The following is a 25,818-nucleotide window of genomic DNA, read 5'->3' as shown; positions in this document are numbered from 1 at the left end:
GTTAGGATTATCCAGTGAGCCAACTGGCTCAACACCCATGGTACTTTATAATATGGTAATTGTGAGCCATTCACACTGCTACAGTTAAGGACCTGTCTGCTTTTCTACAGAGACACCAGTTTCTAAGGCGTTTACAATTCAACCATAAAAACATGATCCAGTTTAAACACTTGGCATATAGGCCTGAATATCCAGGATCAATTCCACTCCCCTTCCCTCCCCACCCTTTTTAAAGTTCTATATGCAATTCAAGGTCAATTATGCTTTTTTTTTTTTTTTTTTTTTTTTTTTTTTTTTTTACTAAAGGCAGTGTCAGATTTTTTTAAATTTCTCCTACAGGTTTTGAAATGCTAGTGTGCACTTTCGGGGCAATAGCCACCATCATACGGCTGAAACGGTTTTATTGATATTTTCCTCCGCCATTACTAATTGTAACGACAAATAAATAAATTGTAATAATAAATTAATAACGATACTTCTCAGGCACAGATCGCAAAAGACCAGCCTGTGTTATTTGTGTTCAATGGCACCTTGTACCACAAGTAGTCACTTTGAAATGGGTATCACAATCTGACAGAAAGCATTTTACAAAGGGAGGACAAGTATCATTAACCCCACTTCACAAATGGGGAAACAGGTTCAGAAATGTGAAGTCACTTGCCCACAGTCAAAAAGTGAGTCAGTGGCATAGTCAGGATTAAAACACAGATGTCTAGATTCTCCATTCTGCACCCTAAACATGCACTACTGTTACTGTAGGGTTTGTTCATGGGTACTGCCTCTGCAGTTTGAATAAAGAAAATAAAAAAAGCCTTGAAGAACAAATTGTGAGAGGAAAGGCACTGTGTAAACTCACTATGCTGACTAATTACAGATATATGATAAAGACAGGCCATATTTTGAACTAGCCAGCCATGACAGCATCCCTTTAAATCAGAAGATAGAAACTACAGAGAAATGTGGTTGCAGATGCTTTGTTTGCGCTTTTGTAACTAAACTGGGTTGTGTTTTTTAACATTAATACCTCTGGAGAGGAACAAACAATCTAGTGCCTGTTTGGTATATGAACTACTATAGCAGGATTTAAGTGAAGCTACTGAGCATTACTGGATTCCTATTCATTCCAGGATTCATTTCAGACCTTCTGAAAATCCACCTTCCCTCTGGTCACACCCACTGTGTTCTACATACATCCCACTATCTCCCCAATGTCTGCACAAAGGCCTTCTCCTCTGCAGCTCCTGCAAGCATCTCTACCCTAAAAACTTGCTCTCTCTTTATTCAGACCTCAGCTCCAAAATGTCTTTTTCTCCCTCAGCTAAGGGAGGAACAGTGGGTGCCCCGTACCTCTTAAAAGTCAGACTACTTATTTTGGTATCTTCAGAGGGTATGTAGGCTGTCTAAAGTTGAGCATCAAGTTGGGAATTCTTGGCCTTAGAGTGATGACCAGAGTTCCATAAGGCAAAGACAGAAGAAAGTACATTAGCAACTGTAAAAATGAAATACTACAGCAGTAAGATGCAACGTTTGGGACCTTTGTTGCAGAACAGTACAGTGTTTCTAAATAATCAATCACTCACTCACTCAGAGAGGCAGAGCAGCTGAAAACCTTCATTCTGACTAACCTGAAAGATTTCAGAATGAAAACAGAGGGGCTCAGAGAAACAGGACAAACTGGAAGGGCCTTGGGGTGGGGGAGGCTGGAGAGAACTATACAAATCAACAACTTACTATTTGACAACTAAAAAGAGAATGCTACTTCGGGCCCAATCCTGCCTTCTTTACTTAGCCCTAACTCACTCCTGAAAAGGACAGCAGGACTGAGATTGTAATGAGCTGAGGAAGCACATGGCGAAATGTTCTGGAACAAGGGGTAAGCAATCATCACATTTCTTTTTGGCAGCCTCATACATATGCCCTTTCTAGACCAGGCTCACACTTCAACTGCCCTCAGCAATCTGAGGACAAACTAAAGTCTGTCAAGATATGCATATGGTTGTTTGCATAACTGGTCTATACAGAGCCGTCCCACAGCCAGAGAGTTTGAGCAGAACAAAAATTAAGAGAGCACTCCCTCTGCTGTTCAAACCTTTCAAGCTAAAGTGCTGAAAAAGAACCAAATGTAATGTTATCTTTCCTAGATGCATTTCTATAACGGATGCAGAAAGATATATGAAGAAAGCCAGCCATGAGCACTGCACACTCCCCTTTGTCCATTAATAAAAGGCATAAATCCCTAAGACAGAAAACATGCAGCCACATTTTATGCTATATTCCACAGAGAAGTCAGAGTAGAGAGTTAGGGTTCAAGCAGATGGAGACAGCCAGATAGCTAGAACTGGTACCTTTCAACATGCCCATCCTGCCCCCCGCCACACCCCTCCTGATTTCCACATGCCCCCCCTTCTGTACCCAAAAAAGGAGTTAATTTACACTGATGACTCAGAAAACATAAAAGGAGAAAAATTCTAAATTGTTAAAATATCTGATAGTGTTTCATTTAAAAATCGGGCCATCATTACAATTCCTAATCAAACAAATGCAAATAAGACACAAACATATAATGAATATAGATCTTCATGCTCAGAGCATAAGCCAACTACTGACTGCCTGAGGTGAGAAATAGAATAAACTGCCCCCAAGCATGTTATTCCATAATTGTCCCTTGCAGAGTTTCCTGCCTCTGCCCACTGTCAAGAAAAGGACACAGGGCTAGATATGCCACTGGTCCAATCATGCATGACAATTTCCACATTACTAGGTTTTCATTCTTCTCACCCAATTCCTATTTCCAATAAATGACATCCATTCTGGAGGTTAATTTAACAGGCAGGAAGACAATGCATGTTTATCAAATTGCAGTTCGCCCTGGTTCTCAGCACCCTACCCCTTATTTGCTTTGACAATGAATTTTAACTATTCATTTCAACGACTGCTGACATTACTGCCAAAAAAACCTTGCCATATTTTACAAACTAACCTTATTCTGTGAAATTAATATCTGAAGCCAATGTTTTACTATCGTGCTTATAGACTGAGAATCAATGCTTGCTTTGCACATCTCAAACCAGGCCTATTTTTAAAGCCTAAACAGTAAGAATGTCTTTTTTTATACTTCCCCTTAGTTAGTAGACCTGTATGTACTACACAACTGAAAACTCTGGAAATGGCTAAGTCCCAGGTAGATAGTATCTTGGAATGGGCTAGTTTCTAGGGGTGTCTGGAAAGCAGAATTGGGGACTGTGATGAAAAAGGGACTCCAGGTTCTGAGAAGCATCAGTTGCTTCTTAAAGGATAATTGAATTGAATTCCACACCCCCTGCTAACTCTCTGAACAGGGAGCAGAAAGGAGAGGGCATTTACATGGGGGAGGTCAGGGAGACAGTCAGCAGTACTGAGGGACAGAGGGAGCAAGCAGCTGTATCAGCTCAGGGAATGCTTCTTCTGGTTGTCAGAAAGAAGACTGGAAAGCTGAGAGAATCCTTCATCTTTCCAGGGAAGGGACACAGAGGAGAGGGAATCAGTGTGCAAGAGGGTGGTGTGTATTTGCAGAAATTATTCTTGATGGGAATACTGACTTCCCTTCATTGACCCAGAACTAATATCATACTGAAGAAACAAAAACTAACAAATACAATATTCTAATGGTTGACACCTTCCAAGCGATGCAGCGGTAATAACTATAACATAACCATTGCCATGCTGTACACTCAAGACTAGACAAGGAACTAATTGAGGATTCATTCTATAGAACTCTCACCATATAACCATAACAACTGTGGTACTTCACACCCAAGAATCTAAACACGTGTTACAGACTATAATTCTCACGCTGTACTTACAACCCAGATCTTACAACAGCCCTACCATGACACAAGGGGATGATCTAGGTAAGGTAACCCAAAAATGTTCTTTCCAACCCTCATATCTGACACTCACATTTTTCAATCAATCTTTTAGACCCTAACACAGCAAACACTTAAGTAGAGGCTTAACTTTGTGTGTGTCAATAGTAGACTGTCAGGCTTAAAGTTAAGCACGTGCTTAGGTGCTTTAACTGGATTCATACTTTAGTTTTGAAAACTGAATGTTCATGTTTTTACTAATATTATTCATTCCTCTCTCTCTCTTTGAGCATCCATTCTTGAACAACTGTCAGACAGGGCTGGTGAAAAAGAAACTTACTTTCAGGTGCTGAAAGAGGAGAGAAAGAACTATAAAAACAGTCTAAGTTTAAGGCCTTGTCGACACATAAAAGTTGCACCCCTTAAACGATGCTGGTATAGTTAAAGTGCTCCTACTACCCTAGTGTGGATGCAGTTATACTGGTTTAGAAACACGTACGCTGCTATAGCTTACTCACACATGGATAAGTCTTATACCAGTATAGAGAACCTTTATAGCCAGTGTAACTGCATACACATTAGGGGTTGTACTGGCATAACTATTTTGGTTCAAACAATTAAAAAAAAAATCATACCCTAACCAAAACAATATTACAGATACAAAAACTATGTAGACCAGGCCTTACCAAATGAATCGTTTCTCTAATACACATATCAGTTACAATATCAAATGCAACTGAAACATCATCATTTATCAGTGAGAAACTGCAAAGTCACATAAAATCATAATTTAAAAACACCAAGTAAACCTTTTTCTGCAATGGGAAATCTGACTGCTGCAAAATACACACACACAAAAATTAACATCAGCTGGAAATTGTTAAAAAATAAATGATTGTTTTAAATAGGCTAACAAAGGTGATCAGCCACTTATTGCATGAGCAATTCAACTGATTTATTTTAAATTGTTTACCTACACTGGAACGTCTCCCCAAAGGGAAACATTGTACTGTAAAAGTCAGTTAAACCTCCAGCAACAATTCAAGGAAAGAGCAAAACATTCCTTAACTATTTATCCACTTATCACAATTGCTCTTATAATTATCCTCTAAACTACTAATCCATAGCAATCTCACCAGCATTAATGAATGGAATGTTTACCATGTTTTTCTCAAGATATTTGTTTAAATCAAATGCCGTTTTGCCTTATGCTTATAAAGCAACAATGTATCACCCATCGACCCACACACATGCACACACAATAAAGAAAAAAGTTACTTTTCTTTCTTAAATTCTTTCTGATTTCTTAATACAGTTAAGATAAATGCAATAAACACTGTATTCAGAGCAAGTTCTGTCTCCAGCACAAAAATAAACAAAATTATTCTGTTGCTGAAGGAACTTAAAATGACAATACTGAGACACTCTAACCCTGTGAAGTCAGTTTAATTTTTCTTTTTCTGAATTTCATTATGATATACTCAACCCCTTGAACATCCTAAACAAGTGTACTGTTACCTTGTCACCCCCTCATTTGTTAGTTCAGTCACCAGCTGCTTATAGAATGAATCCCGGACTGTGAGTTCTCTGGAGCCTTTGTGTTATTGGTTTGTACAAAGCCTAGTACAACGGCTCCCCTAAAAATAATTATTCTACTCCCTCGTTACTGTTCACATTCTTCAAACAATTAAACCTATGCATCCCCATGGAATAGCCATCTAGCCAAGCTATACCCAAGTATTTCTTTAAATCTTTACTAATAAGGCAGCTCCCGCTCTTTTTGCTGCTGTCCAGTTTTCTAGGGGTTTGTGTATATATACATACATATACACACACACACGCAAATGAGAATATATATACACAAATGAAAGAGAGAGAGAGAGAGAGAGAGAGAGAGAGAGAGAGATTAACACTAAGGAGGTGCCCAGAACAACAGTAAGTACTTATACAGTCATTTTCATCTATAGACATCAACATACTTTTAAATTATAAGGGAAGATTAATATCATCCCCATTTTACAAGTGGGGAAACTGGGTCACAGAGACATTAAATGATTTGTCCAAAGTCACACAACAAGCCCATAGCAGAGCTGGGAACAGATCCCAAGTATCTTCATTCTCAGTCCCATGCCCTATTCATTGTGTCATGATGCATCCCTGGAAGCCAGGGAAATCAATACTTGAGGCAGGTCTCACAAAAGCTGTACAGGGAAGTGCTATCAATATCACATCATCCTTCATGATATGGTGCCTTTGGGTATACAGCTTAATGTGCATTAGCATTTTTTTCTTCATCACATTGCATAGGAATCTTTTTGACCATCTTTAAAATACATTTTTTCCCACTCAGTATTTAGTTGATTTAGCCACAAGGTGCATTTTGTTGTAGACTGTAATAGCTCAGTCAAGAATAAAATACTTGTATCGCTGCAAAACCCCAAAACTCTTCTGAGACTTTTCTTGAATTACAGACTTTGCTGCCACGTAGAGACAAGAAGCCTCCAAAGAGTAACAAGACACTCAGTCTTCCCCCATCATTCAAAAACTATCATTGTTTCATGTGCCTCAGTGTACCATTAAAAAAAAAAAAAAAAAAAACCAGAAAAATAAGGAAAACTACACTGACAACAGTTCTTAATCAGATCAATGTATATGTCCTTTTCTGAAAAGCTCAGAAAGAGCACTAAAGAACTATTCAAACCACCCAACCTAACTGCTTATATTTTTTCTTGGTTCATTTCAAGATTGCTGATGTATTCCAGCGTACAATTCCTACTCGGATTCCCAAACCAAAGTCCATGAGCACGACTAAACTACCTGTGAAAACACCTACTGGGCATCTCAACAAACCACTCCAAGAAAGCAATGCTGGAAAGCAACACATCATGAGAACTGTATCTAACACTTACCTTCAAAATGGAGGGAAAAGGTAAACAACTCTCTGCAATGTCCAGGAGTAAAATATATTTGTGGAATAATGTGAATCACTATAGCAATTACTTCTAAGGGCTGTTTCAGAAAAAGGTAATGTTTCCACAAGTAGTGAGATAAAACTATTCACACGTCTGTAAAAAAGACTGCAATGCTCACGCTAGAACCACAATGCATCACTAACACTCTCTGGACCAAATTCTGATCTCGGTGCGCCAGTGTAAATCCTGATTTACAGCAAGTTAAATGACAACAGAATTTGGCCATTACCATGAAGTGGCAAATTAAATTGCAAAATGAGTTTCTATTATGAACCAAAATTTGACACACAACCCTCAGCAACTAATAACCACAACCTTAATTCCACCCTAGTAGATTTACAACAATGACTACAATCATAATGACAAGCTATCACACAAGGATTTTGTTTTCAGTTGGTCTTATGGAATTGTGTTTCAATGTGGATATTTTTAGGTTAAAATTTAAGTGAGAGGAGACAATACTTGGCAAACTATCCCAATACAAATGAAAGAGGAAGACAGTAATAGAGCAACATGAATGTACACAGAGATCTTCAATGAACTGAAAGGCAAAGAGGAATCCTACAAAAAGTGGAAATATGGACGAACTACTAAGGATGACTACAAAAGAATAGCACAAGCATGTAGGGACAAAATCAAAAAGGCTAAGGCACGAAATGAGTAACATTTAGCAAGGAACATAAATGGCAATAAGAAGAGATTCTATAAATAGATTAGGAACAAGAGAAAGACAAAGAAAAGTGTCAATCCTCTGATAAGGGTGAGGAAGGAGAACTAATAACCAACAACATCATGAAGACTGAGCTGTTTAATACCTATTTTGCGTCAGTCTTCATTACAAAGATTAAATTGTGATCAGGTGCTTAACACAATGAATATTAACAACAAGGGAGAAGGAAGACAGAACAAGTTACAAAATATTTAGTTAAGTGACATGCATTTAAGTTGGCAGGGCCTGATGAGTTTCACTCTAGGATACTTAAAGAACTATCTGAAACAATCTCGGAACCACTAGCAATTATCTTTGAGAATCCTTGGAGGCAGGACTGGCTCTAGGCACCAGCAAAGCAAGCCCATGCTTGGGGTGGCACAATTCCAGGGGCGGTATTTTTTTTTTCCTTGGGGTGGCAAAAAACCTAGAGCCGGCCCTGCTTGGAGGACAGGTGACTCCCAGAGGGCTGGACAAGGGCAAACTTATCTATCTTTAAAAAGGGGGGACAAAGAGGACACAGAGAATTATAAACCTACCAGCCTAATGTTGATACCTGGAAAGATACTGGAACAACTGACTAAATAATCCATTTGTACCTAGAGGATAACAGGGTGATAAATGATAAGCAACGTGGATGTGTCAAGAACAAATCATGCCAAACCAACCCAATACTGGCCTACTGCATGGGGGGAAGCAGTAGACATTATACATCTTGATTTTAGTAAGACTTTTCACATAGTCCCACATGACACTCTCATAAGCAAAATAGGGAAATGAGGTATAGATGAAATTACTATAAGGTGGGTGCACAACTGCTTGAAAGACTGTACTCAAAGAGTAGTCATCAACAGTTTGCTTTCAAACTGGGAGTGTGTATCTAGAGGGGTCCCACAGGGGTCTCTCCTGGGTCCAGTACTATTCAATATTTTCATTAATGAGATGCATAACAGAGTGGAAAGTATGCTCATAAAATTTGCAGATTACACCAAGCTGGGAGGGGTTGCAAGCATTTTGGAGGGCATGATTAGAATTCAAAATGACCTTGATAAATTGGAGAATTGGTCTGAAATCAACAAGATGAAATAAAATAAAGATTAGTGCAAAGTACTACACTTCAGAAGGAAAAATCAAGTGCACAACTACAAAATGGGGACTAACTGGCTAGGCTGTAGTACTGCTGAAAAGGATCTGGGGGTTATAGTGGATCACAAATTGAATGAGTCAACAAGGTGATGCAGTTGCAAAAAATTCTAATATTCTGGGGTATAACAACAGAAGTGTCATATTTAAGACACTAGAAGTAATGTTCCACTCTGCTCAGCACTAGTGAGGCCTCAGCTAGAGTGCTGTGTCCAGTTTTGGGTGCCACTCTTCAAGATGTGGACAAATTGGAGACAGTCCAGAGGTGAGCAACAAAAATGATAAAGTGTTTAGAAAATGTGACCTATGAGGAAAGATTAAAAAAACTAGGCATGTTTAGTCTTGAGAAAAGAAGCCTAAGAGCTGAACTGATAGTCTTTAAATATGTTAAGGGTTGTTATAGAGAGGACAGTGATCAATTGTTCTCCATGTCCACTGAAGGTAGGACAAGAAGTAATTGACAATCTGCAGCAAGGGAGATTTAGGTTAGATATTAGGAAAAATTTTCTAACTATACGGATAAGCAAGTAGCGGAAGAGGTTACCCAGGGAGGTTGTGGAATCCCTGTCTTTGGAGGGTTTTATGAACAGGTTAGACAAACATCTGTCAGAGATGGTCTAGGTATACTGTCCTGATTCAGCATAGGAGGGATGGACTTCACTAGATGACCTCTCCAGGTTCTTTCCAGCCTTATAGGTCTACAATTCTATGAATGGGGGAATGAATGAAACCTGCCATTGATGATGCAATTTCAAGAGCTTAAATAAATACCGAGCTTTTCGATGTGCATACCATTAATTTTTAAAATGGAATTTGAAAAGGGTCAATTCCCTAATGTATTAGTTAACTAATGTGATGTAACTACACTTGTTTATGAGCAAACACTGCATTATGAACGTGAATGCAAGAACTGAGACTTCCACTTTTTTTAATTTATTTTTTTTATGAGCGGTATTAATGTTTGCAGTTTTACTGGGATTATGGTATTTAGATCTCATTTGTGCATGCTCTCTCTCCTGGAGCAGGGTTAAAGTTGTGGTTATTTTATTACGATTAACATATATTACTCTGATTGCACTTCTCAATCTTAGTTCTTAATATCCTGGGGGGATTTTCCCCCCACCAAACTCAAACATTCACACATAAATAACATATGTACCTGCAACTGTAACTCCATCTTTGTGAAGATTTTGACCAAGCTACTTGATACCTATTACTGATCTTCTGCAAGGGCACTTTTAGTCCATGCAACACAGAGCAACTGCCTTTTCAGTTCTTACTGAATTTATGCATTTAGCTAAAAGAATCATTTCTACTTGAGTCTTTGCTCAGCTTTTGTATAAATAAAAAAAAAAACAAGGCTTCATGTTTTCCAGCAAAGAGACTGTTACTATAAGGATACTGAAAACTGTTACACATAAACAAGCTGTATAAGAATACAACAATACTGTTTTATTTCTTGAAGGATAATTGTCATTATGAATTGTCAAAACTGTCATTATGAAAAGGTGAACAAAATTCTACAGAAGAGTTCACTGAAAATATTGATGCTATTTGTCTAAAATGAAAAATCAACAGAACGCTATTATTGCAGAGTATAATGTTGTGTCCCCTGTAACACTGACTATTCATGGGGTATTGTGCTACAGATTCCTTTGACTTCCTCTTGTCATTGTCTCCCTCATCCTCCCCCCTCCTCCCCGGGAACTCATTCCAATGGTCCCACTAAATGTGATTTGTGGGCATCTGCAGTTTTGAAATTAGGCTAATGTGGCTCTTTTTGCAGCGAGAGTGGATTTCTAATTCCCAAATTAAGTGAAAGTCAGTGGTGACCACAGCAACCAGTCTCAGGACTGTTCTGCTCCAGGAAAAACCAACATCCTGGCACCCAACCAACACTATTTTTTTAATTTCATAGCTAGAACTTTAAATTACTTTAATCAAAGATATTGTGGCAACACATCATACAAGCACAGTTGTGGTAATCTCTGTAAATGTGTGACTGCAATATGTACGGCTCTAAACAATTGATCAGAGATTTCCCCCCTCGGTACTTAAACATTAGAGAGTCAATCTAGTGAGAAATTTATTCAGAATGCTCCCTACAAGATGTATTTTGTGATAAACTTACAGAAAATAGTCAAGAACTAGTTTCCTCAAATATAAGAAGAAACCTGTAGGCTTCCTTCTAATTATTTCATTTACCAAACTTACATCTATCTGAAAGATAAAGTGTATGCTATGAGGGCCAGAGGCTGCAAGGTGTTGAGAACTCTCACATCCCAAAGAAGTCAATGGGAGACAGCATCCCCCATGAGACACCCAGCACCTTGCGGAACTGGGCATTAGTGTGTTTTATAAATAAGGGTTTCAAAATAATTACAATACCAAAAAACACAATAGAGATTGCTTATAAAAATACTTATCAGTTTGATTATATTATGTTATAAACTTCATCAGAGCAATTCTTGAGAAATGTCTTTAGTCATGCTTCATTTTCAGCAGATCTCCCAGCTCATATTAGAAATCTATCAGAAGGAGACTGGTAGGTCATAAGATCAGCATGTCTTTCACATCTAGGTCACCAGCTAGATTCCACTCCCAATGAGTTCTGACTGGCTGTAGCACTCGTTGAAGGGGATGTTGTGAAAGCCAAAATTATAACTGGATTCAAAAGAATTAGATAAATTCATGGAGGATAGGTCCATCAATGGCTATTAGCCAAGATGGCCCAGGATGCAACCTCATGCTCTGGTTGTCCCTAAGCCTCTGACTTGCAGATGCTGAGACTGAATGACTGGGGGAGGGATCACCTGATGTTGCCCTGTTCTGTTCATTCACTTTGAAACATCTGGCACTAGCTGCTGTCAGACGACAGTATACTGGGCTAGATGGACCATTGGTCTGACCCAGTATGGCCGTTCTTATGTCTGACACTATTTAGCACCATCATTGCCAGTCTCCATAGAGAGGTCAAAGACTGAACAGGCTTGCCATTGAACATAACAATTGAACTAACTTCTCATTTAACAGTGCTAGCCTGTGCCTTAGATTATGATAATAGGCCCCTCACCAGCCACAGAACCACCTCCAGTTCTCCACACAATTCTAGTGCTAGTGAGCCACTACAGAAATTAAACTCCCTGGCCCTGCTTCCTTCTTGGAATACTGCAATTCATCTCCACCCCCTGGCATCCTAGTCCTTGTAGCGTTTGACCAAAGGAAGCAAACAAACAACTGGTAAAGTCAGCCACCACAACCTGATGGAGTTGAGGGGGACAAGGAAAGTATGAAGAATACACATGGAGAGACCCGGTCACAGACAGTCAGGGGGACTGAAAGAATCCCTGAACAACCCAGGACCACCCCTGCTCCTAGAAGTGGTCCCTTCAAGTCAGCGGGTTGTGGCACATTGGCTGTAGGCAATGAATGGAGCTTGCACCATTGCTGCCAGGGCTCCCCCTGTTGTACAGAAAAAGGACTTCAATCTCCATGGCTGTCAAGCCAGCATCTTTCACCTGCACTAATTTAACCTCAAAAGGTTGTTGAATGTCACTTATCAGCTCCCTCCCCCTCCCAGAACCCCATGCAATATCACTACCATATTTTTTAAAAGTGTTAGTAATATCATGTTTTAAAGTTACATCACAATGATGTGGGGGAGGAGATGTTACACTGAACATTCTTTTTGATATTCCACAATGCACTAATTGGCTGTGAAACAAGCACACCAACTCACCTGCTTTAATTTAGAACCCCTATCTCCGATTATAGAAGTTATGGGCTTGATGCAGAAATTATTGGGTGTGGTTCTTCAGGCTAGATCATCATAATGGTCCCTTTCAGCCTTAAAAATCATTGAATAATTAATCACTTACAAACAGCATATACATTCACACAACAAAAAAGTGAGAACTATTACCAAAATAATAAATTTTCTTTATTCAACAACAGTTGTGATGATATCATCGTGAAAGAGGAGTTGACATAATAAATCATTTTAACGGTGTGGCCAAAAAGACACAAATGACCACTCCCATATTACCTGCGAGAATATATATTTTGTGTTTTTATCCCCATTAGGTGAATTTGAAAATCTGTTTCAAACACTTTGTTTCTTCTAAGTTTAAATTTTGCTAAGGTACAGAACACACCGCAGGGGGTAGGTTGACAGGGAATGCATTGGTTGGAAAAAGAAGCTTAGGCCATTGGCTGGTTTATATTTTTTGCATTGGAGTTGGTCTGGACGGGCGTGTCAATGTATGCTGGTGTTTTAGTTGTGAATCTTAAATATTATTCTGATAAGCACCTACAGCTTCAGAAAAAGTGTTTTTTTTTTTTTAATCTAAATAAATAAATAATAACATTAGACAAGAAAATAGCATTTTATTTTTTTAATCCCAAAGTTGGCAGGATATTTTAAATGTATGCATCTCACATTGTAAATTCTGACTGATTTCCTCCTACATGTCAAATGATGTAAAAGCATTCTATATTGTCCATATTATGCAGTCTAAACTGAACATTAAATAAATAAATGAATCAAAATAACGGAAAATTCTGTAGCAGCTTCTTAGCTTACTGGTCACTTGTATCAAACTCAGTACTTGCATGTGGCAGCAACTGGCTCTATATTGGGACCTTGATGACAGGAGCACAGATACAGGATGTAGACTGCAGATTATGTGATCTGTACAGTAATCACCTGTTCCCACTACTACTAAAGCACACTACAGAGAGCAAAATTATATAGAGATCTCCAAATAAAGAGGGAATCAAGTACAATACCAGAATAATACCATAGGGATTTTGAGAGAAAAAGGGCTCCTATTTATCTACAATATAATTTCCTCCATACTCGTGCTTTAAATTTAATTTGCTAGAGCACGCTTTGGGACTTTGCTTCAGTAACCATCATGACAGATTATTATCCTGTGTGTTCTAGAAACCAAGTACTTATGTGTTTATGGTTGGCAGGTTTCAAAAAATTCTTACTTCGGAGTCCTATCCTCAGGATAATTGATGGCGAATTCAGCATAAATGGAGCTAAGAATGATGATGCAACTATATATCACATGCCAATTTGTTCACTGCAAGTTTTTGTTACCACTTAACATTGCTGGGCTCTGATAGGTCAGAGTGCCATGGAGCCCAGATCCACCACCTTCCAGGACTTGCACGCCCCAGAAGGCTGCTTATATTCTGTACCCAGTAGCATCTTGCACGGTAATACTCAAACATGCTATCCTAAAATTCAATTCTTTCGTAATTCTTTAATGGACTGTAAGATAATTATTGTAGCTGGCTGTATACCAGCAGCATCATATTATGTGGAGTAAATGATGGGAAAAGTTGCTTAGGTACTCAGATCCTTCAGGGCTCTTTCATGTAATGTTCTCAGTAAAAAAAAAAAAAAAGAAAAAAAAAGAATACTGCTTCTTGAGCTCCACATTTTATGTCATTACACTTACGCTTACACTCCAGTTGGACCAACCATATTTTATTTTTAGATGAATATTCTGCAATAACTACTGGCACAGCATGGAGCAATTAACCTCAGGGCTAAAAACAATGGGCACAAGCAAAATGTATTGATATGAGGAGGGAAAGAGGAAGAGCATGCACTGCGGGTTGGTGCTAACAGCCCTTTTCACAAGCCTGTGAATTCACCATATTGAATTTCAGAAGTGTTTTGGGTTTCATTTTTGCTGCTCACTTCCAACATAAAATGTCTAGTCAACATCACAACTGCAAAAATCGTTGGAAACTGGATAGCTCAGAGTATTGGGGTTCAGAGCTTGTCACCTAAACCTGCTGGTTCAAATCCACCCTATGCTGACAGTGGCCAAAAGCCGTTACCATCTGGCAGCTGACTAATGGCATACATTAAATTAGTTGGTGATCCCTGCACAGATCCTAGCAGAAAGCAGTCCACCATAACACCAACCACTTTAACAACTGGCACCAGAGAACACCCTTAGCTGGCAGACTCAGCAGACAGGCCAAGGAATGAAAAATAAATACATTGCACTTATGCAGAGCTTCTCATTCAAAAGTCCTAGAGGACTTTACAAAGTGGCAAAATATCAAATAAATCCATTTTGCAGACTGGGAAACTGAGACAAAGACCGTCTAAGCAACTTGCCCAAGATTAAGAATATAACCCAGGTGTCCTGACCCCAAGTTCCCTACTCTAACCATTTTTAAGCATACTGTCTCCAAAGAGCATCATTCTTCTGAGTAGACTTGGAGACTGAACTGCCTCTGACTGATATGGTCTTTAAGAACCACAAACAACTGAATCGGTCCTGCCCCTACCCGAGCTGAGCAATGGTTATGCCAAAGAGTGTGGCCAAAACTGCAATAAACCAGTTTTTCAAGTCTGGACTCCATGTGGGTGGTAATCAAGCATCAGATCACATGAGGGGGACCTTGAGGCTGACCAGGAGGTTCACATGGAAAGAAGACTAGAAGTTATAAAAGGACCAGCTCTCTCACCAAGAGAAACATGTACCAGAGGAGAGAAGCCAAAGAGAGGGGATTTGGAAGCCTGAAAGGACAATGACCAAATCCCAAAGAATGTTAAAGAGTGGTGAGTAAACTTAGGCAGGGAATGGTATAGATGTGTTTCTTATTTTACATGGATCTGTATAACACTTGTGCTGTCTCAAATAAAGAGTGACTAATTTAAGAAATCCCTCTGCAAAGTCTGTGTCCTACTGGCTTCAACCCACATGTCCCTGAACAATTAAACTGTAAACAGGAGTACTCACTGTGACAAAATGAGAAAATGTCTGGATTACATTTTTATAAATATTATATTGTTAACACTTCCTGGATGCATACAGTTGAATGAAAGGAGGCTGGAAAAGGGGGGTTGTTAAGAAATCCAGGAAAGGTAAAACAATGACACAGACAAGATAGCTCTGATGTACCCAACTTCAAAGGAGGTAAGATAACAATGGTTGGCTCCATCCAGGCTAGAATGCAGCATCCTCCCCAAGCCTGGGATCAAAGGAGGCAAAAATACTAAAGACCCTAGAAAAGGGAAGCGGGTTACAGGGTAAGCTGAGAGAGGCTGGCCAGGATGTGTCAGTGAAAAAGTTGACAGCGTGACTGACACACACAGAGATACAGATGCTGTGAGGAAGACGACCTGATATGCACAGCAAGAGATTAAGTTAACTGAGTTGAGGGGAACTTACAAAAGAATAAACACCACCTTTGCATGTAGCCCTTTTACTGTTGTTACACTTCATTCATTTCTCAAAGGCACAAAGTATTTAGACCGGTCAATACTTTGTTTTGAAGAGGCTGTTTTGAGTCACCAGCTCCCAAAGGGAAACGCTGGCAGGGTCCACCAGCAGTTGGATCAGCTGACTTGGTCATGGTTAGTTCCCAGGGGGGTGTAACCCAGGTCCTGGGGTCTGAGAGTGGGTGAGTGGTGGAATTCCACTCCAGCAGCGGTGAAGGCCTGAGACCCATGGCACTCAGAGAGACCCCAAGAAGGGACAGCTAACCCAGTAACCGTGACACACACTAGAGTGGAGCTCTGAAAAGGATGTGCTTAACCTACAGGGAAGTGCAGCACTGGTCCTGGGACTAGGGCAGCTAGGCTGCACAATCCAACTTATGAAAAGGGTACCAGACAGAGAGTCAATGCCCAGGAGGTGAGCCTAGAGGCCAAAGTAAGAGCCTACTCAGGCCCAGGGGAACTTAATGCACATGAACCCAGCATGTGGGTCGAAACACTACTGTGGGTCCAACATGGGGACAGGGCTGTGACATAAAATTTATTTTTGGGTTTTATACTTCTGCCAATCACCATATTATCAAGCACCTTCCACATAAAATAGATCGCAAAACTGAAGTCCCTAGAGGATTTCATGAAGTATTTCTCTGGTGCCTTGAACCAGAGGTACGCCCTCAAAGCTTAAAAATAAACCATTGGAAAATCTAAAATTTCACAATAAAATAATTCCATTCATAAAATTTCCAATTACAAGATGCTCTCACAAAAACAAAAGCACTCCATCCAACCATATAGATATCATATCACAGGATTTCACTTAATACTCTCTTAATTTCTATGCCCTATCTATGAACCCCTAATGTTCCCTCTACAAATACAGTACAATCAACTCAGAGGGCCCTGCTACGACAAAGTTGTCACGGAAAACAGTTGCGACACAGTTAAAGTTTGTAGCTTAGACCAGTGGCTCTCAACCTTTCCAGACTACTGTACCCCTTTCAGGAATCTAATTTCTCTTGCATACCCCCAAGTTACATCTCATTTAAAAATTACTTGCTTATAAAATCTGATATAAAAATACAAGTGTTACAGCACACTATTATTGAAAAATTTGCTTACTTTCTAATTTTTACCTTATAATTATAAAATAAATCAATTAGAATATAAATATTGTACTTGCATTTCAGTGTATAGTATATAGAGCAGTATAAACAAGTCATTGTCTGTATGAAATTTTAGTTTGTACTGACTTTGCTAGTGCTTTTTAAGCAGCCTGCTGTAAAACTAGGCAAATATCTAGATGAGTTGATGTACCCCCTGGAAGACCTCTGCGTACCACCAGGGGTACATGTACCTCTGGTTGAGAACCACTGTCATAGACAGAATTTAACCATATTTTAGCTAGGTCCTCCAATTCAGTTACATTTGTACCATAACTAGACCAGGCTCATACTAAGGTTTAGGACCAAAACCCATACTGTTCACACACAAATCCTTCTGGCTCATGACAGAACCTCTTAGGACTCAGACCTGCAAACCTGCCAAGATGCATGGGTGAGAGTCCCACTATGGGACAGGTCCAAGCCCACCCATTTTGCACACCCAGATTTACTATGCAGTGTAGACCTTACATTTAAAAAAAAACAAAAAACTCATCAATGTTAACTGTAACAGTTTGGCAGCAGCCTAATACCTTAATAGATATGCTCTGTAAAGTGTTTTGAGATCTACTGATGAAAAAAGCACTATGAAAGCTAGATATTAATAATAATTAATTATCATCATCATCAGGCAAAGCAGTTGTAGAGCATCAGCAGAAAACCGTGGTTGAGGGAGAGTGAGAATTCAGATCCTATCCTTCTGAGATACATGACACTAGTGATAAATAGTGACCAGTCCCACCAGCTGCTGCACGTGTTTACCGCCAAAGGTTTTATAAACGCCACATGTTTCAAAAGCCTTTTAAAAACTTAAGTATCCTCAGTCAGCCCTGCCAAAACCCAGAAGAAGACCAGAAGTCCCCAAATCAGAAGAGAATACGCTTTATAAGCTTAATAAAGACAGGGACCAGTTAAGCTCCAACCTCAAAAAGCATCCAGTTCCTCTCCCTCCCCTCCCCTCCCCCCCCCCGCATCTTTATTTAAATATAAATTGTCTATTTCAGTGACTATTTCTGTTTAATGTTTTCTGTTTATAACTCCTCCTGGGGAAGAGGAATATAGACCGGACATTTTGTTTACAAGCAAACTTGAAATGTTTACACCCAACTCGGGAGGGGAGATGGGAGGAAGGGCCGCTGGAGAGAAGGAAGGAGCAAGGGGGCAAGCTGAGAGGAAATGAGGAGTGGGTCTGTGTGCGAAAGGTGAGGGAGGAAGGGAGGTGAGGGAGACGAGGAAATAAAAGGGGGAGGGGGAGTCCAGCGAAGGGGCTGCTGCTATGAGCCCAGCAAAGGGAGGAGCAAGCTGCCCACGTGGCGAGCAGGTACCTGGGCTATTGCTGTCGCTGCTACTATGTGTTCCAGGCTGAGGCTCCCACCAAGGCTCGTCCAGCGCGTCCCCCATATGTCCCAGCCGCACCGCAGGCCACGCCGCCGCTACTCTACGCCGTCCGGGAGCAACCCAGCACCAGCCCCGGGGGACGCCGCTGCCGGCTGCTGACACCGCCCTCTCCCGCCCGAGACACGCCCCCTCCCCGCTCGCTACTAAGCCTGACACCGCGGGGCGGGTTTGCGGCGAAGGGCGCGCGGAAAGCAAAGGGCTCAGCAGCCGGGCTGCCTGCGCGCGGCGTGTATGGGAGCCCTGTGCACACGTGGTGTAGGCGCAGATATGTGTGGTGTCTGCATGGTGCGTTTAGGTTCGTGCATATCGTGTGTGCACAGAGGGACGTGATGTCTGCATATGCACATGTGCTTGCTGAGTTAGTGGGTGGCACAGCGGCAGACATAAGACCCTCTAATTAGACACGTTTGGTGGGGAGAAAAACAGGAACATTTCTTTTAACTCTGTTGAAACCTAGTCGTGAAGGAGAACTTTCCAGATGGACAACTTGGGGAAAAGACCAGCATTTGAAAAGGGGGGAGGGGTAGGGCACAACTGGTATGTGTAGTATGGATAAGTGTTGAGTCTTTAGTATACATACATATCTGTGCACACATGCATGTGTCTGGCAGGTTTAAGGATGCTTTACGTCATGTAATATTGAAATTATTTACTATCCTTAGTTCATCATACATATTTTACAACTCTTTTGTTAGTAAGTAGTAAGAAAAAATAGGTGTTCAATTTTCAAGTGCTGCAATCAAGTTAATCAAAGATTGCAAGGGGGAGAAAGGAGCTGCAGCTAGAACTCAACCATTCATGATGTTTATTTAAGTCAGACTGCATCTGTCTTGTTTGGGCCTGGAAAATATCTACTTTCTTTATTATGATACTTCATAACCTCTTGCCTGAGAAAGGACTATAAATATGTGAAAATATATTGTAACCTTGTAACTTTTTTCCCCTTTCACATATGGAACATGGATCTTGCAAACACTTAAGGAATTATGTAATTTTGTTCACAACAGTAATTCCATTGAAGTCCATGGGACTACTCAACCAACTAAATAAAGTTATGCAGTTTCCTAAAAATGTGCCGTATCAAGACCATACAATGTCACTGGCTATGAAAAGTATTTTGAGACATTTACATTTACACAAAATCTTGCAATACATATATTTGTATGTAATAAATACTTTTTATAAAGATAAAAATCATATTTATGCAGTAACTAAATTCAATAGCAATTGCTTTGAAACTACTGCCTTCCCTCATGATATGTAATACTATTAGGTCATTTATTTGAGTGTAAATCTTCAAATATCCTTTGAAGTGTACAGAACAGCATAATCTTGCAATGTATTTACAATCTCTGGAATCAATTCAAAGCCCCATTGCTAGGAAAGGGAAAGTGCTATCAGTATTAAGATTTAACAATTCTACTTTAAGGCAGTGAAATATTAGTAACAGGTATTAATTAACATATTAATGAAAATTAAAGGACTGGTCTTGCAAACACTTATGTATGGGCTTAACTTTAATACTGTGAGTAGTTTTGTTGATATCAGTGGAACCATTCACAGTAGTAAAGCTAAGCACGTGTGTGTTTTCAAGATTGTGGCCAAAGATCATGCTAATAAACTCAAGGAAACATTGTTCACTTACTCTGAGTGAAGCACAAAGTTTATAAGCAGAGCCTTCATTTTAAATATTGTATTTATAGTCTATTGTTTGCAAAAGCAATTAAAGCACACAAATAACAAAAGTAGATAAATGCAATGATCAGATGCAACAAATGAATATGCTGTAAAAAGAAGCCACACACTTATCAGATCTGTAATAGATTTACATACATGGAATATAGCCGAAGGCAGGGGTTCTCAATCTTTTTCTTTCTGAGACACCCGCAACATGCTGTAAAAAGTTCATAGCCCACCTGTGCCACAAAAACTGCTTTTCTGCATATAAAAGACAAGACTGGCTTTAGGGGGTAGCAAGCAGGACAATTGCCTGGGGCCACCATGCTTCAGGCTTCAGGTTGCTCAGGCTTCAGCCCCAGGCAGTGTGGCTCAAGGCCCCAGGCTTCAGCCCCAGGTGGTGGGGCTTCAGCTTCCTGCCTTAGGCCCCAGCAAATCTAATGCCAGCTTTGCTTGGTGGACCCCCTGACACCTGCTCACGGCCCCCCCCCAGGGGGCCTCAGGCCCCTGGTTGAGAACCACTGGCTGAAGGCACTAGTGTGAAAGAATATACATGTGTAGTAACCATAAATAATCATGAGATGGCACTACTGCTCCATAGAAATGAATCTAACCCTGTTTGTTAACACTCAAAGCCCGCTACCAAACTCTTTTTGCCTCGGTCCGTTCATGTATCCGGGCAGAGTTCCTCTGGGCGGCATCCACTGACTCCCTTGACGCCTTTGAGGAGCAGTGGGCAGTGTCCGGGGTTCTCTGCTCGGTGTCCCCATCCGGTTCCCTTCATTTGACCCTTTGACCACACTCCTGTCCCTGTTATTTCATTAGTTGTACCCCGGATTTATTTGGTGTCCAGGTCCTGTGGATCCCCCTCTTAGGCTGGGGGGGGATCCTTTAGCAGTGGACGGGCTTCACCCGCCCACTTCCCAGATCCTAATAGGACCAAACTCTTTTTGGGGAGAGGTGAGAGAGTGTGTGCAGTAAGAATAAATAAATAGCACAGATACAAAAAGATTTTAACACCAAACAGATGCATAATAATATAATATTAAAGTTATTTCCATCATTTTCATGACACGAAGCCCGGTGGTTGAGGCAGGGAAGGTAGAAGAACAGGAGTGGAAAAGTCAGCATCCACAACAGGTCCTCTCGCTTAAAAATTGGTCCATGCTACTAGCAAGCATGGATACTTTCCAAGGAGCAGCTCAGGGGTCAACTAAGGGTACCTGATAAGATAACTGCTTAAATGTACAGGTGGGGGTCAGGAGCATCTTTGACCCTTAAAAACCTGACTGCTTTGGGAACCAGGAAGAAATTACTTCCTTAAGAGAGACAGATGTCCATGTTGCAGAGGGAGACTGGAGGAGGATATATGCGCCCCCTCCCTCCTCCCCCGCCACCTTGCAGAAAGCACCTGGCAGCCTGGAGGGAGGGGTGTTGTATGTATTGGGAAGTAACACGATTCCTTCCCTCCCTCCAAAAACTAAAGGGGGGGCAGTGCATTGCATTGCATTGCAGCTCAACTGCTCCTCACCACTTAATTCCCAGCTCCTTCTTGTTGCTGCTCCACAGCTGAGTGGCCTTTAGATATGCAACCAAGCAGAAGAGGAGAGATCAGAAAGTGGTCTCTGTATCCCCTCCACTCTCAGGCACTCAGCATGGGTGACCTATATCTCTTACCCTTAAATAGTGGAGAAAGAGATCTGAACCTGGATGGGATATTCCTTCTCTGTCCCTCACAGGCAGCAGATCAAATGGCAATAGGTCACTTTGCATGAATTTATGATGGGATCGTGGGTAGCTCAGTGCAGTGGTCCCTTGTAGCATTTTCCTCTACCCATCCTCCACCTCACTCACTAGAGGAGGAATACTCCTTTCCAGCCCCTACCCAGGCTTCCAGATTTTTTCCTGGGACGTGGCACACAGGCTTTTCTGGCCTCCCTGTTTGTAAATGGCAATTTTACAAGAAGTTACAGGGAAGCCTGAAGTTTCTCTGTGACATGTGAATATGAGATTTTATTCTGCTGGAGCTCCTTTGTAAACTGTTATGGGTTTTAAGTAAAGCAAAGTAACCCATTCAGCTACTGTGCTTTTATTTCACACTTCCACATCACACATGCACACCTGTCCTTCTTGGGAAGGGTTTTTCATTGCTACAACTAATAATTTGGCAGTTTGGAGGCTGAGTTGCTGATCTCTGCTATGCACATGCATTAGCTGCGGTCCTGTGTTGACTTCAGGTAATTTTTGGTGCTTCCATGTCCTCTGACTCCTCTTGATAACATTGCTCAGGGATTCTCACATCTTTCCATAATGTGGATCATAATTTAACAGATTGTTCTTGTGGATCAACTTCCCCCTCCCCCATTTACATAACAGAGCCCTGTGACAACTACACCATTTGCTCACGAAAATAGGTTTATAACTGCGTTTAGAGCAACACCTTGCCTTCCCGAAGAAAACAAGGTCACCAACACATGCTCTCCTTCTGCTCTTCAATTCAGCCCCCGAGCCCCCTGCAATAGATCCCACACTGGGCCACGGGGTGGGGTGGGGTGGGGGAATGCTCCCCCCTCCCCAGCTCTGTACACTTACTATTACTATGATTTATGTTTATGATGGTTGCACCGAGCTGCCCCAGTCCCGGAGTCAGAGCCTGCGCGCGCTGTCCGCACACAGCAGCACTCAAGCTGAGGGCGGCGCCAACAGGCTCCAGCAGATGCCTCCCGCCTGGGACAGACCCCGTCCCGAGCCGCCCCCAGCGCTTCTAGCTCCTCCGCGTTCCAAAGGGGCGGGTCTGAAAGAAGCTCGCGCGCGCGCCCCATCCCCCCAGGCCTCATAGCAACAGCAGCAGCCCAACGGCTCCCAAGGGCGCCCACGTCACTGACCGACCGCCAGCCCCGCGCTTTACGGCCAGCCTGGGCTTTACGACAGCGCCGCGGGCCGGGAAGGGGAGGCGGATGTTTTCTCTGGCTGTCGAAAATAAACCGCGATTTACGGCACAGCGAGGGCACGTCAACAGCTATGGCGGAAGGGGAAGAGACGCTGCCGGGCAGCTGGTGAGCGAGAGCCCGTCACCCCCTCCCACGCCCGGGAGCGAGCCCCGGGGAGAGAGAAACCCCCCCTCCCCCCGCCTCCGCTCGCAGCCGGCCCGGGGGAACTTGCCCCTGGGTGGGACAGTGGGAGCCCGGACGGGGGGAGCCGGCCCGGGGCAGCCTCGCGGGAGGAGCTCTTGTCTGGGCCGGCCCAGGGCAGCGGCAGCAGCATCCCTGGCGGCGGCGGGTCTGGCCGGCTCCCGGGAGCTGGGGGTCGCCCCAGTGGAAAGGCTGGTTTTGCCCGGCCCGGAGCCGCCGGCGCGTCCTTCGGTTGAGTTCAGTTTCCTCCTGCGCGCCCGGCTCGTGCGGGGAGCTGGACTGAGTTCTTCCCGGGGACGTTTTCTTCCTCCTCTGAGCCGGGTCACCTCTAACGGCCTTCACCGTGTACCCCTAGACCGTGCCCTGCCCCCTGGGGACGCTCCGAGCGAGCGCGCGCGCCCCTACCTGCCTTCAGAGGCAATGGCCTTCGGTGGCCACAGAGATGGGATTTTGGTCTGTGTGCGCCCCTTAGCGATTCCATATGCCATTTTTGCTGCCGACGTGGCTTCTTATGGTCACTTGAGACTAAATCTTGCTCCGTGTTGTGTTGAATACCAAGGTTAAACACTTGCACTGTTTCCCTTCCTTTTTATTCCTCTCCTTGTATCTGGCTCCTGTATGTCACCTCGCTCCTCTGTTGCCTGCTTGCTCTTTGTCCCTTCCACATGCACACCTACAAGCTTCCTTTGGTTCTCTTGTGTGCAGCCACCTGTGCAGTTGCCCCACTCACTGTGATTTTCCAATTCCCAATCACCTGTTTTGGCCCACTTGTCTTACCGTCTGTGTATGTAAAGTCTACATTTAGTACTAGGCATGGTTTCTATTGATCAGTCTAGCTCTAATGTAAAGAAACTGGATTTGATGTGAACGTTGGTGTAACTAAGGCCTGTTCTACATCTAAAACATGAACAACACAGTAAGGTCAACCTGATTCCCACTGTAGATGCAGCTAGGTTGGGGTGAGCAAACTTTTTGGCCTGAGGGCCACATCTGGGTGGGGAAATTGCATGGAGAACTATGAAAGTAGGGTTGGGGTTCTGGAGGGGGTGTGGGAGGTGGTGCGGTGTGCAGGAAAGGGCTCAGGGCAAGGCATTGGGGTGCAGCAGGGGGCTCAGGGCAGAGGGTTGGGATGCAGGAGGGGTGTAGCAGGGGGTTGGGGTGTGGGGTGCAGGGTGGATTTGGGATGTGGGCTCTGGCCCAGCGCCACTTACCTTGAGTGGCTCCGGGGTGGCAGCAGCACGCAGCAGGGTTAAAGCAGGCTACCTGCCTGCCCTGGCCCTGCACCAGTCCTGGAAGTGGCCGGCACCACGTCCCTGGGGCGGGGGTGGGGGGCAGAGGTCTTCATGAGCTGACCTTGCCTGAGGGCACCTCCCCCCACAGCTCCCATTGGCCGGGAACCCCCAGGGGCTGCAGGGATGTGGTGCTGGCCGCTTCTGGGAGCGGGGCCAGGGCAGGCAGGGAGCCTGCCTTAGCCTCCCAGCGCCACGGGGGTGGCAATCCCACGGGCTGGATCCAGAGCCCTGACGGGCTGGATGCAGGCCGTAGTTTGCCCACCCCTGAGCTAGGTGAATGGAAGCTCCACCTCCCATGGGGGTAGATTTACTACACTGACAGAAAAAACCCTGCCATTGCTGTAGGAAGTGTCTGTGCTACTGCAGCTGTGCCACTTGTGGTGTAGACATACGCTGACATCAGTTGCTATCTGTGTACTATGACCATACAAGTCCTGCATGTATGGCTCTCAAGGGGTTAAATCATTCATCTAACTACTGAGTTTTGTTCACTGGCAATTGTAAACTGACAGCATTCTTCTGGTTACAGAAAAGTAAATAAAGTACAGTGTTCCTTATTAAGATTTATGAAGCACATTGTACAGGTAAAGCGCTGTATGAATGCTAAGTGTTTTCAATATTAAATAAAGATCTACTCATATGGATATATAATTATGCAGTAGAGCAGTGGGTCTCAACCAGGGGTCTGAGGCTCCCCCCCCCCCCCCGGTGGTTAGGGGGTCTGCCAACCAGGGCCGACATTAGACTTGCTGGGGCCCAGGCAGAAAGCCAAACCCCCACAGCTTGAGGCTGAAGCCAGCTGCAGTTGAAGGTCCATCAATGGCTTTTAGATGGACAGGGATGGTGTCCCCAGCCTCTGTTTGCCAGAAGCTGGGAATGGGCGACAGGGGCTGGATCACTTGATGATGACCTGTTCTGTTCATTCCCTTTAGGGCACCTGGCATTGGCCACTGTCAGAAGACAGGATACTGGGCTAGATGGACCTTTGGTCTGACCCAGTATGGCCATTCTTATGAAGCTGAAGCCTTAGCTTCGCAGGGCCCCCTGTGGCGTGGGGACCTGGGCAATTGCCCTGCTTGCTACCCCCTAACACTGGCCCTGGCTTTTATATGCAGAAAAATAGTTGTGACACAGGTGGGCTGTGGAGTCTATAGCGTGGGGGAAGGGGCAGAAAGAGAAAGGTTGAAAACCCCTGCACTAGAGCACCCACTTGTAAAACTGTTGGGTCTTGGAACAGTG

The 25,818-nt window shown here is 42.8% G+C and overlaps 3 protein-coding genes across 9 annotated transcripts in view; 2 read left to right on the top strand and 1 right to left on the bottom strand.

Moving 5' to 3' along the window:
• FILIP1L (filamin A interacting protein 1 like) overlaps positions 1-6,793 on the top strand; it is a 286,102-nt gene extending 279,309 nt beyond the window's left edge. For all 4 annotated transcript variants that reach the window (XM_074973376.1, XM_074973368.1, XM_074973396.1 and 1 more), the window contains one exon: positions 6,590-6,793. In XM_074973376.1, coding sequence (XP_074829477.1) covers positions 6,590-6,778 — 189 coding nt within the window. In that variant the 3' untranslated portion in view covers positions 6,779-6,793. The remainder of the gene's footprint in view (positions 1-6,589) is intronic.
• The window catches only part of CMSS1 (cms1 ribosomal small subunit homolog), a 366,757-nt gene extending 342,818 nt beyond the window's left edge, over positions 1-23,939 (bottom strand). Inside the window, exon 1 of one of the 2 annotated variants that reach the window (XM_074973451.1) lies at positions 23,693-23,939. In XM_074973451.1, the coding sequence (XP_074829552.1) occupies positions 23,693-23,768 (76 nt within the window). In that variant the 5' untranslated portion in view covers positions 23,769-23,939. Of the gene's footprint in view, positions 1-18,406; positions 18,732-23,692 lie in introns of those variants that run through there. The other variant, XM_074973442.1, reaches the window with a different exon arrangement.
• TBC1D23 (TBC1 domain family member 23) overlaps positions 22,981-25,818 on the top strand; it is a 52,939-nt gene continuing 50,101 nt past the window's right edge. Inside the window, exon 1 of one of the 3 annotated variants that reach the window (XM_074973430.1) lies at positions 22,981-23,212. In XM_074973430.1, coding sequence (XP_074829531.1) covers positions 23,178-23,212 — 35 coding nt within the window. In that variant the 5' untranslated portion in view covers positions 22,981-23,177. The remainder of the gene's footprint in view (positions 23,213-25,818) is intronic. The other 2 variants (XM_074973411.1, XM_074973421.1) reach the window with 2 other exon arrangements.

This window comes from Natator depressus, chromosome 1 (genome assembly GCF_965152275.1).
Source record: "Natator depressus isolate rNatDep1 chromosome 1, rNatDep2.hap1, whole genome shotgun sequence".
NCBI classification, from domain to species: Eukaryota; Metazoa; Chordata; order Testudines; family Cheloniidae; genus Natator; species Natator depressus.
Note: the sequence above shows the minus strand (reverse complement) of the source record. Positions and strands in the feature narration are given on the sequence as shown.